Source organism: Osmerus mordax, chromosome 9, assembly GCF_038355195.1.
Source record: "Osmerus mordax isolate fOsmMor3 chromosome 9, fOsmMor3.pri, whole genome shotgun sequence".
Classification (NCBI taxonomy): domain Eukaryota; kingdom Metazoa; phylum Chordata; class Actinopteri; order Osmeriformes; family Osmeridae; genus Osmerus; species Osmerus mordax.
In genome coordinates this window covers 5322824-5338080 of record NC_090058.1, presented here as the reverse complement: position 1 = coordinate 5338080, position 15257 = coordinate 5322824, and the positions used below count along the sequence as shown (strand labels likewise).

General features: G+C 41.9%; 2 protein-coding genes across 2 annotated transcripts; one reads left to right on the top strand and one right to left on the bottom strand.

Annotated features, from left to right (window-relative positions):
- Positions 1 to 6: 6 nt before the first annotated feature.
- ivd (isovaleryl-CoA dehydrogenase) lies at positions 7 to 4957 on the bottom strand. Its single transcript, XM_067243494.1, has 12 exons — positions 4712 to 4957; positions 3831 to 3920; positions 3587 to 3638; positions 3263 to 3432; positions 2913 to 3006; positions 2477 to 2607; positions 2285 to 2381; positions 2112 to 2205; positions 1872 to 1953; positions 1554 to 1658; positions 1292 to 1364; positions 7 to 1079 (listed from the first exon to the last, which is right to left on the bottom strand). Exons 1-12 carry the CDS (start codon positions 4841 to 4843, stop codon positions 946 to 948), a joined length of 1254 nt encoding a protein of 417 aa, XP_067099595.1. The 5' UTR covers positions 4844 to 4957; the 3' UTR covers positions 7 to 945.
- Positions 4958 to 5668: 711 nt separating this feature from the next.
- Positions 5669 to 15257, top strand: itpka (inositol-trisphosphate 3-kinase A). The gene is made up of 7 exons (XM_067243493.1): positions 5669 to 6280; positions 10944 to 11043; positions 11148 to 11361; positions 12566 to 12770; positions 12858 to 12959; positions 13314 to 13385; positions 13514 to 15257. Exons 1-7 carry the CDS (start codon positions 5861 to 5863, stop codon positions 13769 to 13771), a joined length of 1371 nt encoding a protein of 456 aa, XP_067099594.1. The 5' UTR covers positions 5669 to 5860; the 3' UTR covers positions 13772 to 15257.

Sequence of the window (15257 nt, the reverse complement as noted above, 5' to 3'; positions counted from 1 at the left end):
CACAAACAAAATGCAATCATTTTATTCTACACAACAAATAAATCAAACTTTCGTAGATACATCAAGGTTAAAAAAAACTATTTCTGAATGATTAAAACGTGTGGGATTCAAGGACTTCCATCCATTGTAAGGCAGTTTTCCATGGTTTTAATGGTTCAGTATTTGCTTCTAAAATCAAAGAAACCTGATTTTATAGAATATGAATTGTATTAGTCAGAAACAGACCAAGTACTACATTTTTGTCTCTGATTTACCCAGACACACCAGAAGTGGCAGAATCTCAGAGTGGGTGTTTAAATATCAATGATCACAGATTTAGTCCTTACTTCTTTTAGACACATTTTGAACATGACAACTGAACAGGGATTCACTGTGTTTCAAAAAGCAGCTTTTAGAATTTATTCTTTTTACAGTTATAAGCTGGCTGATCAGACTGCAGTATTATTTACAATCAGAAACCTTTATATTACTGGATTCATCCATTAACAGGTACATGTCCCTGCAAAGTAAAATACACTGACAAAACGCAGACACAAAGAAATTATCATATATTTTCCACCATATTTTCTATTAATATTCACTAGTTATATTATAATAATTCAGATAGCCCTTCAAACACAACCTCTGGGGTTCAGGTTCATCTCAGCAGGATCTTCTCAAGCATAAGGAAATGAACCCTTCAGGTGTGCATTAAACTCCATAAGGATATGGACAATACTCAGCCTCAGATATTAACATTTAAAGGATGACAGTGGATATCATATCATCTTAGTGCTTTGAACATTTCAGGAAACCCAGCCCCATCCATCAACACAGCAGTAAGCATGTAAGGCCTTTGGGTGTGTGTGTGTGTTTGTTTGTGTGTGTCTGTCTCTGGGTACTGTATCTAGAGGTCTTGCCAGTCTGTGAGTTCTTCCAGGGCCAACCAATCCAGCCAATGTCAGTCTACTTATACATGGCATTGAAGGCGCGACCAATGATGAGTCTTCGCACTTCGCTAGTACCTGCCCCTATCTCATACAGCTTGGCATCCCGAAGGAAACGGCCCATGGGGTAGTCGTTGATATAGCCATTACCACCTGCAGGGAGACACAACAAGGGAAAGGAGGATAGAGAAAACCTCCTTACAAACCGAGTAAACAGTCTGGCCACAAACACAATCAAATCTGATAAAACCAAACCAAAACATTGCTAAAAGTTGAAGTAGATCTAAAGAGGGTAAACATTAATCTGACACTAGTCAGTTTTCCCTGGGTATTCCTTGGTAAGAGCAGGTGAGCTTGGTACTCACCTAAACACTGAATACCGTCCAGTGCCACCTGAGTGGCATTCTCAGCACAGTAGAGGATCACCCCGGCACAGTCCTGCAATGACAGCAGGGTTCGATTAACAGATCAACAGGCAACAAACACCTGGTCAGAGGAGAAGTACAGGGCAAGACTAAAAGCATGCAGAATCAGTGTCCTTTATAAAAGATTGTGTGTGTGAAAGCCAGTTGGATACACATCAATAATGATTTATTCCATCTGGACTGGTCTGGGGAGAAGATTTACCATAGCGCTGGCGTGTCCTTTGTCACAGGCTCGAGCCACATTGTAGACATACTGTCGACAAGCACTAAGCCGTGTATACATGTCTGCCATCTTGCCCTGCATTAACTGGTGGCGAAGGAGAGGAAAGACAGTTGGAACACATGACATCAACTCAATAGTCAGAGTCATTGTGAGCCAATTTTATTTGTTTGTGTATTGGGTAAAATTGGGTAAACACAACGATGGTTCGTTATGAACCTTTGGGTCATGTGACCCGAAGGCAGCACAAGGGTTAAGAATTAAAATCAACTGAAACTAACTACAGTTTATTTAATTCACCTGGAAATGTCCAATTTTCTGCCCGAAGGCTTCTCTCACATGCAGGTAGGGTATGGAAAAGTCCAGCACCGCCTGCATAATGCTGCACACAGACCGTTACGATGAAAATACCCATGTCAGTAGACACACACAAAGTTTACATTTCGGGTCTCTATTGATAACCAATAGTCTAAAATCTCTAGTCTAACCTAAAGTCTATGAATTTGAGAAGCCCAGAGAGGTTATGAATGTCTGAGTTACCCGATAGGTCCCGCTGCTAGCACCAATCTCTCCAGGTCCAGCCCACTCATCATCACATAAACACCCTTGTTCAGAGGGCCGAGAACGTTCTCCTCTGAAGAGAGGGGACATTAAACTGTTATACAGAACAACGGAAATATGAACACAGACAAAACAAAAAAAAACACACATACCTGGGATCTTACAGTCTTCAAAAACCAGTTCACAAGTGTTGGAGCCCCTCATACCCAGCTTGTCCAGCTTCTGGGCTGTGCTAAACCCTGGCATACCCTGGAGGAAACACACACAGCTTTAGCACAGGACTTAAATTCTAAAAGGAGAAAAGGCTTTCTAGAGTCTAAGCAGGGACTTTAAACAACACCTGCCTTCTCTACAATGAACGCTGTGATTCCTCTGGCTACAGCCTCAGGTTCTGTCTTGGCATATACAATCAGAACGTCTGCGTCTGGCCCATTGGTGATCCAGAACTTGTTTCCATTTAGTACATAGTGATCCCCTGTACAAATAGAAAAACACAGATGGAATCAGCAGTAGGTTAAATAGGATTTTAGGGGGTGGGTTCCCAACCATGTAGGCCATATGTGCTGAGTAAAGACTAAGTAAAGATGTTTTTCCTTCAAACATCTTTAACAACCTGAATACTAGAAAACTACTATTCAGCACCACAATGTTATTTTGTCCCAATAGACCTGAAAGTTCCTAAATGTTCTGAGGCTTGTGGGCAGTTTAGTCAACACTTAAAGCAAGGAGGAGGTGCAGAGGAAGAGGGCTATCAATTAGGATTAATGGAGGCCCCCTCACCTTCCTTTTTGGCCCTCAGCTTCATGCTGACCACGTCAGAGCCAGCATTGGTCTCGCTCATTGCCAGTGCTCCTACATGCTCTCCCGTCATAAGCTGCAGGGTGACAACACAGGATACAAAATCTGTCATAAGAACAGAATCATGACAACACACGTGCAAATGGACACTGTACTGTGAAGACCTGATTAACGCATTAGGAAATACTGAGACTCTACATAGCATAAGTCATTTGTCCAGGTTCAATTCACTCGAGTTATAAATAAGACTTTTTCCCTTAATTGAATTGGCTAATCAAAGTCACAATTAATTAGGTGGACTGGAATGCGTGCTATGAATTCCACTGTCCTACCTTGGGCATGTACTTCTCCTTCTGTTTCTGGTTGCCATGGCGCACCATCTGATTGACACACAGGTTTGAGTGTGCTCCATAGCTGAGGGCAATAGCTGCTGACACACGAGAAATCTCCTCCAACACAATCACATGTTCCAGATAGCCCAACCCTGTCCCGCCAAGTTCCACTTCAAGAGAACAAACTACTATCAGAATCTTGAACACATTATGTATAATATCTTTAAAAATCTAATGACCATTTCTTAAACAACTTCTAGATAAGCATGGTAACTACTGAGGAAAGAAAGAAATAGCTGTAGCCCATAAAGTAGGATTTCTCACTAGGGGCAGTGATTCCAAGGAGTCCAAGTTCACCCATCTCCCTCCAGAAGGTCTGCAGAGAAATAAGCTCAGTGTCGACTTGGGCCTCGGCATAGAGCACAATACATTCTGGAGTTGACATCAACATGAAGTTGCTAATGTTTAAACACCTAAATCAAGTATTTAAAGAAAAACTATCCAGACATGTTACATTTAGGATTCATATTTGTATTCCAGGTTCAGCCCAGCATCATTATCAACTTACTCGCATGCCTGGAAATTCATTGCTCTTATCAACCTCGTCTGCTATAGGTGCAATCTTCTCTTGACAGAACTTCCTCACCAGCTCTCGGAGCTGCACAAGGAAGGAATGGACAACATGATCCATACACGTAGTCTCAAAAGGAGATCCATTAAACTTATGTTTGTGGTCTTCTACTACCCAGTTACTGGGACAAACGACATTGGAGCTTGTGTATATTAATGCTAGATTGTATTGCAGTTAGTAGATAGACGCGTCACATAAACGTTTACCAATCACAAGACTGCAGAAAGCAACCACCCTCCTCCAATCTCGGCAGGATGTTATGTGGGACCTGACCCCATTTAACCCGTATTCCTTCAATTAATCTGCAACTGCTCTCCATCCTGTCCATTCCATTATTTTCGTGTGGCCATGCTTGTCAATGTTTGTCTGGAACTGTTCTATCGACAGATGTCATACCTTCTCGTCTGTATCCGTTACCAAAGATCTTTCCAGACAGCAGTATACATGTAAAAACAGCTATAAACCAGCTAGTAAAATGCTCGCTCTGACATCATACTGATATATAGAGCTAGCTAACTTCTGGCTGTGTTAAGACAAGCTGCGTAGTTAGCTCGACTAGCCATGGCAGCTCTAGGTAGACTTGCTAGCCTCAGTTACATCATGGTCATAACTGTGAGTGGGATTTAAAAGTATGCTTCCCTTGACAACTTACTTAATATTGAACATCCCCTTTCCAAAAGATACAGCTGACATTTGTAGCATATTGCATGAGGGTTTATCACTAAAAACATAATATACTTCGACCTAGTGAATCCAATGAACTTTCCCCTGCTTGCTGGGGTACTGTATGGAGCTAACGCTAGTTACTAGCTAGCTACCTGAATCTGTTCTTCTGTAAGACCGTTGACAATGTCGTCCACAGGGATAGCTGATGAAGCGCATCCTCGTCTTGTCACCGCGGGCGCAGCTATTCTGAAGCCGAGGCGCAATGCACTCCTGACAGCAAACATTGTGCTGGTTTACTGCAGTAGCCTACTACAGGGAGAAGATAAACAGATCCAAACTAGAAGGTCGCCCCCTTACACAAGTGTACTAGTTTGCTTGGTCTACCCACTATCAAACGTTGTTAGCCAGCTTCTTCGGTTAACGTTGATGGCAGATTGCAAGGTTTATATATTGAATCATCGCCACCTTCTGTAAGGACTGGGAGTAGGCCAGGGTCTGGCCTGGTTTAACAATCGAAAGACGCCCTCTGTGGTTATGGAGTGGAAACATCTCTTTTAGTTGGCTAGTCACTGCTGTTGTTGGTTTGCATGTCTTGCATAGTCCATACATTTCTATTTTTAAATTATTTAAACTGAAATGTAATTATCATCTATCACTATCATTACGTTGCTGGCGGCATAATGTATTTAAAAGTTCACTCTTTTGTAAAAATGTTCATAGCACAAGAGTGAGGGCTTCAACACTTTTGACAGTTGATGTATTGTAGGCCTATATGTCGTTAGAATACTGTTTTACAAAAGACCACAGTCCTCTGGCCGATATAAAAGCATAATTTGTAAAAGTAAACTCAGCCGCGCACAGATAGGTTTGGGGATTAGTCAGAGTGCAGAAGTTTGAAACTGAATAAGGAAGTAACTCGACAAAAAGTCCAAATAAAACAGTTGATTTTACTCAGGAAGACATGTTGAGGGCCATATGCGGATGTAATTAAATAGTGAAAGGCGTTTGACGCATGTGCGCGCCACACATGGAGAGGGTTTCCCCATACAACATCTACCGTCAGCATTTTGATAGCGGCCAGGAATGATTGCCAGAGGCGTTTTCTCGTACAACTCAAGGAGTATGCTTAGGCAGAATAGGAGAGCTTATGGTTACTTTGACTTAGTACGACAAAATAGAAATACAACTGTAGACTTTTGAAATGACAATATTTGAGGGAGAGCGCTTCAACTGATTTATTTGGGTAGACTAATATCCAAGTCTGTTGCGCTGTAAGTCGCACGTTTACACACCACAACCAAATGCCGAAGGAGAGGCGAAAGACCTCCAAGGAGGCTGGACTTTCTGGGGCTGGGATCAACTGCGAGCGCAAAAACAGCCGCAGATCAACAGAGATCTGCGATGAACTCTCTCAGATGGCGGATCAAGTGGTCGGCCCATCGGCAGAGCTACCTTTTCTAAGCTCAGCACAAGATGAGACGATTATAGAAGTGCGCCGAGTACCGCAAGTCACTATCACTCCGGAGGCAGGTGGTTGCTCCCGGGAGATGCAGCAAGAGGACTGGGAGGACGTGGACGGGCCGCTGCGACGGAAGATGTCCAACTCCTCCATCTCCTCAACAGGGTCGTCACTGGTGGAGTCCGAGGACGATGTCCTAAGCGACAACGAGACGAAGAGCAGAGGCATCATCACGCTTGATCACCTAGGGGACACGGGGGAAGTGAGTATAGCTCTTGCAGCCTACCAAGTTTTGCAGTTCTTCATAATGATGTAGACAGTAGACTGTATTCTGCGATAATTATCTCCAGTTAGTAAAGATGTATACGGTCAGACCGGACATCAACAAATAAATCAAGTTGCTGAAATAATACACCTGTTGCTCCTTTTATTCATGTTTTCGATGTTGAGGTATTGTGTTCATGTTCAACTTATTATATGTCTATTTTAAAACTAGTTTGTATACAAATATAATTCTATGATATTATTATATTAACTTTGTTGCAAAACCTTGAGAAAAGATGCAGACCATAAGTCATTTTGTGGAGTAAATAGTTAAAAGTTATTATTAAGAACAACGATTTCATGAAGCCTGTTGAGATGTGCTTCAGTGGTTCACTGAGAATCAACAGTGGAAGAGCTGTAGCACGAAGAGCCTCTTTACTGCAGACTGACTGTATGGTGAAATTGTCAAAGTACAGTACTGACATATTAAGACTGCTTTGGTGGACTTGCTTGATTCTTACAGAGGAATACTTGATTATTAGCACCAATCCCTTCCTACTCCTCAGAGCGTGATGGGTAGTTGGAGAAAACACTGGGAATGCTTTATAAGCTTGTAGTGTCCTGCTTCCACACCCTTAGACATCTGACTCACCAGGCACAAGTCTAAACAGCCCTCTGTTTAATCTCTGATATGTACAATGGCTCACACAGTAATGAATATAACACAGTGTGGTCTGACATGGCCTTTGTTTAATTTAAAAGACAAGAAATTATGAAATCCATGATCAGGCAGTAGCACAAAATGAAAACATTGAGGAGATAACCAGCAGATTTCTGTGTTTCTAATTACTCATGATGTGTGAACACTGAGCATTAGGCAGATTTAGCTGCTGTTTGGACGCTCTGCCTTGTTTGTGATCATGTGAGATATTTAAAAGGTCATTTCCTCTTGTGTGGTAATCTTCAGACATGCATAGCTCTCCTTAAGAGATGCATATCTAGAGGAAACCAGAGTAGCCAGGCCAGTTATGTTACTGTTGATTTCCACGTATTCATTGGATGTTCGGAATCAGAACATTAAGCTGTTGACCGTTCTAGAACGTTTCACATTGGCTTAAACGTTCTATATCTTAGTAACAATTACATACACTGGAGGCGTGATCTACAGTAGGATTCTGTAGATCAAGATTCTCTTATCAAGCGGGGTATGCGTTTTACTCCAGCTGTGATTGATGTGGAAGTAAAACCAAGATCTAATGTTTACATAAACATACAAAACTAATTTGTTCAAAAAACTCATGAATTAATTGTATTCATGTTCGAAACCCCCACAAAAATAGAACGCACACACAAGTTTCTTGTGGGGATTCACACTTGCATTTTCCAAAACCCCTAACCCTAAACTTAACCTTAACCCAAAAACCTAACCTGAACCCTAACCTTAGCCACTAACCCTAACTATCCCTGCCACTAACCCCTAATGTTAAAGTTATTTGACCCCCCCCATCCCCCCGCTAGAAATAGCACTTGAACTTGTGAGGACCTGGAAAATGTCTTTACAAATTTAACGTTTCTTAGTTAGTTCTTGAGGGGGCATCAGGCGCTTACAGCATAATAGCCAATACACACACACACACACAGAACATACAATTGGTAAGACACTTGTTAAACCGCTTTTAAGCACCTACCATGTTGATGGTAATAATAAAACATACTATCACTTTAAGGCACATCACAGAGTGATGCATGTGATGTCTGATACATGTCAATATAGTCTTTGTCTTCTTCCAGTCCATCATCACATCCTGCTTCAAGTCACATTCAAGTGTAATTGTTTGAAGCAGGCCTGCCTTTCTCTAATCCTACTTCTCCTCTCAGCTACCTCCATAGAAGGTCTGCTGCTGTCAGTTTCCTTTAAACAGACTGAACACACATGGCCAGGCAGGCCGGGCTGCAGTGTACACACTCCAGTTCCTTCACTCTGTGTTCAGCGGTCTGCCTGCCCTCTCTCCTTCAGCTCTCAGGGTCAATACAGAGGCCCTGTGGAAGCTAAACTCTCCTTAAACCTCCCCCTCTTCTTTACTGACTGTGTTAGCCACCCAGTAATAGAGTAAAAGGAAGTGCCTTGTGGAGTCTAATACTTTTTAAGCTCAAATGGAGAAAGTAGCAAATGAGCGTGGTGTGCACAAAACCTGCACCATGCCCCTTAAAACCACAAAGATAGTTACATTTCTGATTCCGTATGGTCGCAATGACCCATTAAATTCAAGGTTATCGTGCTATCAAAACCTGAAACCTCATTCTTGCCTTTGACTGTTAGCCATGTAGAAATAGCGTTAAAGGAAATGGAAAACATGGCATGTGGGGTCTGACATTTTCAGGCACTGGTCATGCACAATCAGCCCACACACAGAAAGCAACCCACGCACCACCCTCATGCCCTTTGAAACCACAATGATATTTCAGTTTTAAATCCTGATTCTGTACTGTCACAATGACCCACTATATTAAAGGTTTTCATGCCTAACTCTAACTAACCTAACTGAACATAGCCTACTGCATTAATACCAAACATGTTTAATAATGATCAAGATGAATACAGAAATAAATAACACATTATGTCATCTAACAAGCAATCTGATAAACCCATGCATGTGTAATAAAGTGATGATGAATTCATTGAATGTGAGAAATTGAGCAGTGGCACACTTGGGTGTCACTGAGATAGGGAGTGTCAAAGCTCTCAGTGTTTCTTGTGTCTAGACAGACACTTCTAAGGATGGCAGACCTTAGAACCCCTCCATCTATAGAGCTTCCACAATCACTTAAGCATTATGACATTCCATCTCTTCGGGAGACCATTAGACTTATGTACCATCACACTAACAGATCCGTTTAGAATCCATTATCTGTTCGGCTTCCATAGTTCCATAGAGAGAGAAGCAAACTGCTTGGGTGAATCATATTATTGTCAGTATCCTATTCCGGGCAGTGTGACTGTTATGTAATTATAGGCTGGTAAAGTTCAAGTACCACAGGCTGTTTTTTCTTTGAGGCTGTTGCTGTCCAGTTTTTTGTTCAACAAATTACACTTACAGGAAAGGAAAGTGTTCCCATGACAGTGCATGTGGACAGGGATAGATGGAACAATGCACACATCAATTTTTACATAAGTGTAAAATGCAAGTTCAACATACTTTGTTTGACTGTGGTGGTTGTGTACAGTAAATGTGTTCAATATTTGTCAAGGGCTGAGTCTTAGGCCTGAGTGAGTGTGTACACACAAATAAGGATTTGGGGCAGGACTCACTTGAATTTATTTTTGTACATTTTTTACTAAAGTTATTTTACAGCACTAATATACATTTTCAGAGCAATCATTATTGGCACAAGAATGATGTGTTTTACTGCTGTTTTTGATACAAATTGGTTAGTGAGGTGTTGCACTGCTCTATTAGATGTTTGTTAATTAGGTGTTGTAGTGCTGTATCCAATCTTGTCGTAGTGTAGGAGAGGTGTGGCTGATGCATGCTCTCTTTCAAAGTCATGTGTAATGTCAACAATAAGTACAAAGGACAACGTTTCTGTGTTGAAACTGGGGTACCGTAGGAATGAAGTGTTTTTTTGTTCCTGGGGTGAAGCTTGAGCTTTGTCTATGGAGATGTTTCAGTTTTTCTACATTTGACTCTCAATTTTTTCAAACATGTTGATGATGATGTTAATGGTTTTGTATTTTAGAGAGAGCGAGAGAGAGATTGTTTATAGGCCTGTAAGGAAGCGACACCCACAAAGGAGGCTAGTGGTGCCACGAGTGAACAGCAGCAAGTGGAGCATATCGCCTAGCCTTTCAATGCTATCTGGTATTTGTTTAGAATTTCACCGTTAAGTCAGTGTGCATGTGATAGTGTTATTGTTTTGTGTGTTATTGTCAAATGTATTGTTTGTGATGTATGTTTTTACGTGTGTGTTTGGAATTAGTATTCAATACAGTGCACTGGGCAACAGGTTCAACTTCCTGTTTTAGGCTAATCACAGCAATAAGCCTCCTTTGTTTCCTATGCATACTCAGTTGCAGATTAGACAGCAGAGGTAAAACTGACTTAAAAATGGCCATGTTGCTTGCCACTGACTGAAGCCTTGTTGGCGTGGTAACGGTCTTTTTCCTGTACATGAGAGAGGGATGAAGTACTCTTTTCGTACTTTTCTTTAGCAGGTGTTCAGTGCTTTTTTTCTGTCTGTGAAAAAAACATGTTTTCAGTTGTGTGTGTGTACGTGTACGTGTGTGTGTACGTGTACGTGTGTAAAAAACACATGTTGCTGACAGCATGGTGTGTAAGTGGCTACATTGGTCATTCAGGAGGGTACCGTAGGGATACGGAGATTTCAAAGGATATCAAAAGACTGGGATTTAGTCAAATGTTGAGTGAGTGTGGAAAGAACACAGAGGTTTCTCCTGAGACATGATCACTAACACATCAGATTAAAACTGAAGAACCCCAGAGATGGATGGGACCGAATTAAAATATGTCAGTATTTTCCTAATCCCTTAGAGTCTATATGATGAATAGTCAGAGAACTGTGTCCTCCTGTGTATGATATTATGCTGGATGCTACTGGATGTGGGGTTCATATTCGCTTTTGTTGGCCTCCATGTTTCTCAGCACAGCCGACCATGGTGGAAGATAAAGACCATCGTTCAATGGCCCTTAGTGGCCTCCCAGAGGAAACGACTGTCCTGGGTGCAGCTAGCTGGACATAAAGGTAATAAAACACACGTGCACAAACATCCTGCTTGATTGTCCCAGACTGTTTGCAATCAATAGCATAAACACTCCCATTAAATTGATCTTGTTTGTCTACTCCAGGAAGTTTCAAGGCTGGCGACGACGGCACCATTCTGAAGAAGTTCTCGGAGAACGAGAAGCTGTGTTTTGAGCGTCTCCGTGGTGACGTGCTGCAGGCATTTGTACCAGGGTACCGCGGGGTGGTGATGAAAGACGGAGAGACCTTCCTTCACATGACCGACCTGCTGGCCTCCTTCGACCTGCCCAGCGTCATGGACTGCAAGATAGGAGTGAGGTAGGATGCCAATGAGAGAGACACACAGAGTTTAGAAAGACGATGATTGCAACTCGTTAAAACTTAATTTGGAATGAAACTGCAAAGTGATATATGTTATATTATATAGCGTATCTTCCATGCACTCAGCTAAATGCATGTGGATACAGTTAAAAGAATATGTATGATGACGTGATCCCTGAAATAATCCTATAATAACAGTGACCAGACTGATTAATCAGATCCAGACATCACACTATTTCTTTAAGTTCAAAGGTCATCTTTATCAAATTTTATTACACATAACTACTGTGTTTCCTATCAAAATTATGTAAGCCACACACCAAACAGTGTGACAACAGTAGTAACAGATAGTTGACTACTAAATAACACAGGGAATGTTTGCTTTAATAAGGTAACTGTCTGAACATGCAGAGTATTAGCTGCTGTTTGCGAGCACCTGTTGTTATAGATCTATGATACGTGAATACAAACACACAATGTACTGAGCCGCAGGTTTCCTGTGCTGAACCACACAAGCACGCGCGCACAAACACACACACAAACACTTACACACACAATCACAAGCAAGCAAATGAGTGCAGTCATAGGGCGTCCCTGGAGGCTCCCCTTAGATAAAAAAAGAAAAGAAAACGACCACAAAGCAAAAAAGAAAAACACTTCACACTGCACACACATCTGGATTCCACATCGTTCACACAATCCCACAAACACGCACAAATGTATGCATGCATATGCATGCACGTCTGCACACACACACACACACACACACACACACACACACACACACTCACACACTCACACACTCACACACTCAAACACAAGCTGTGTCCCCCGGAGTCTCCTCTGTGCTTCCTTCTTTTTCAGAGCGGAAGTTCAGTGAAAGAGTGAACTGACTTCTCTCACACTCAAACAGACACTCAAACAGAACAGCAGCGTTCTCTGCCGTGTTGTGTGCTCCATACTACACTCACAGGACTTTCTTCTGTCACTTCTCAAGTCTATAATGTATATATATGTACCGTAATACATTATAAGATACTAACCCATACTGTACTGTATACCTACAGTTTAAGGTTGCTCCATATCTACATTCCCTCTACCTCTGCCTGTCTTCACTACCATCTCTCTCTGTCTCTCTCTGTCTCTCTCTGTCTCTCTCTGTCTCTCTCTCTCTCTGTCTCTCTGTCCGCTCCCTGTCCAGGACGTACCTGGAGGATGAGTTGGTGCGAGCGCGGGAGCGCCCCAAGCTACGGAGGGACCTGTATGAGAAGATGCTGGAGGTGGACCCAGAGGCCCCAACTTCTCAGGAAGCCCAGCAGAGGGCAGTCACCAAGCCCCGCTACATGCAGTGGAGAGAGACTCTCAGCTCCACACACACTCTGGGCTTCAGGATAGAGGGTATCAAGGTAGGCTGGACCACATACTGTAAGCTTACACACACACACGCACACAAACACGCACACACACTGAGTTGTTTCTTTTTGCCCTCACAGAAAGCTGATGGGACATGCTGCACCACCTTCAAAAAGACGCGGACTTCGGAGGACGTCACCAAGGTCTTCAGGGAATTTGTGGGAGACAACACACACATCAGTGTACGTCTGCAGCCTCACATATGCTGTCTCTAAAACACACACACACATACGGGATCTGTCGGCTTCATTAGCATGTGCCACCTAAGACAGGCTCTAGACAAACAGTTTTCCAAATAGTCAAATCTAAAACAAACTGGTAAATGTTTGGTCTGGATGAGCAAACTAAGATCACCTGTCAATAATTCAATTAGCTGTTTTTCAAGGTACACAGAACTGTACACGCATCATTACAGTAACATGAGCATGTGTTAACTGATAAGTTCAAGTGTATGCAAAATAGATCTAGAAGTTTATGTACTGTCTCTATCTCTAAAATATATGACGTCCAGCATGTTCCATATCAATATTCTACAGGACACATATTTAAGCAGACTGACTGAGATTCAGCAAGCTCTCAAGACATCTGAGTTCTTTAAACAACATGAGGTGAGGAAATGGCTGACTTGAAGTCTGTTGTCAAAGATACAATAGGTATAATAAAATACAATACACGTCTCGAGAATGTCTTTATTTATAACAACAATAACAATCGTTCAACTCTGCCCATCTCCAAGGTCATTGGCAGTTCTTTACTCTTTATCCACGACCACACTGAACGAGCTCAGGTGTGGCTTATTGACTTCGGCAAGACCACGGCGCTACCAGAGGGCCACACGCTCAACCACCATGTTCCCTGGCAGGAAGGCAACCGTGAAGATGGCTACCTGTTGGGACTGGACAACCTTATCCTCACCCTGGGCTCTGTCAACACAGCAGGTGCCAAGGAGGAGGGCGCCAGCGCTCAGGGTTCGGTGACTAGTAAAAAATACTAGTTACAAGAAAAAAGCCTAGTGAATGAACTAGTGGAGTTCATGAATTGACACGTAGTGTGACACGAGAGATGACTCCTGTGAAACACAACGTCTGGGATGGCAGAGCACATGTCTACCACTGAAGCTGATCAAGCTGTACCAACCAGAAACCATCCAGATCCATCCAAAACTGTGACTATGACTGAAACCTTTGGCAGACTACTGTATGTATCTGCCCTAGCACAACTCTTGTCTCTGTGTCCTCTGTAAGGAGTGAGGTTAAAAAAGAGGTTGCGGTTGTATTGTAGAGCCCTGACCACTGAACTTCTCTAACATGGCCAAGCCCTGGATTCTTGTTCTTTCTATCTATTTAAGGGTTCCCTTATTATCAGTAGTATGGAGTATAGGCCCAGGTAGCCTTATATTATGACTCCTATGCCTATACGGAAAATAGTATAGCTGTTTATAAGTTGAAAAGGTATGTTATCACCTTGATATTCAATACACTGGCTTTCACAACTTAAGAGTAAATGTTGTACCTTTAACCAATAATAGCCAACTTGACTGGTTCAAAATTCATAAATCAACGTCGCAGGCCTGTTTGGTTCCCCGTGGCCGTAGTGGTCTGACAGATGTGGCCGCTTCACTCAATTAAGAGCAAAAAACTGTCAGCCCCACTATCCAAATATTTGAATCATCCTCTTTCGGTAAATTAAGCTCTTAACTATAGCCTCTAGTTTAACTGAGTAAAAAGATAGCTTTTTGTTAGTTTAGTTTTCTTACGGTACAGTAGCTAATGCTACCCGTCAGTACATAGTAGGCTATAGCTAATCAGCTGTCAAACTCTTTGATTTTGAGTAAGGCTCCTCTGCCAGATTACATTCATATTCACAAATACATAAAGTCTAGATCTTAACCACTGGTCTAAAAACCTAATAAACATCCAAACTATAAATGTATTCACCTCTGTTTTAATGCCAATTTCCACTACCGTGTCTCATTCTCCTCACTTTCTCTCAACCTCTAACCTTGGGATTTTTTTCATGTGACCCCCAATTGTCATTTAGATGTAATCATTAAAGTAACAAATTTAACATAGCCTAGTTTAAGTATGCAGTGTATGACTGGTGGTGCTATCCTAGCTCTGCTGCAGTGCTGGTACTGTATGTCAGTGTGGTGTAGTGCACCTGAGTTTGACACTCATGTGAACATAATGGTTTTAAGGACATTTTCAAGGTGTGATTGATAGATCTTTAATTCTTTAATCAAACTAATATGGATAATATTTTCATTTCTTCCCTCGCCACATGTAGAAGACCTACGCTGAATGTGACAGTTAAAGGTTTTCAGGGGCCATGTTGTGTCTTAATGAAAGTGAATCAGATAGTCTTTAGTCTTCTGGTGATTGATGAATAACCTCACAATAAAACACTACCGTCTTATATCCCAATGAGATAGCTTTGATGGGACATACTGAATTGTGATAATAAAATATACTGTACAAACA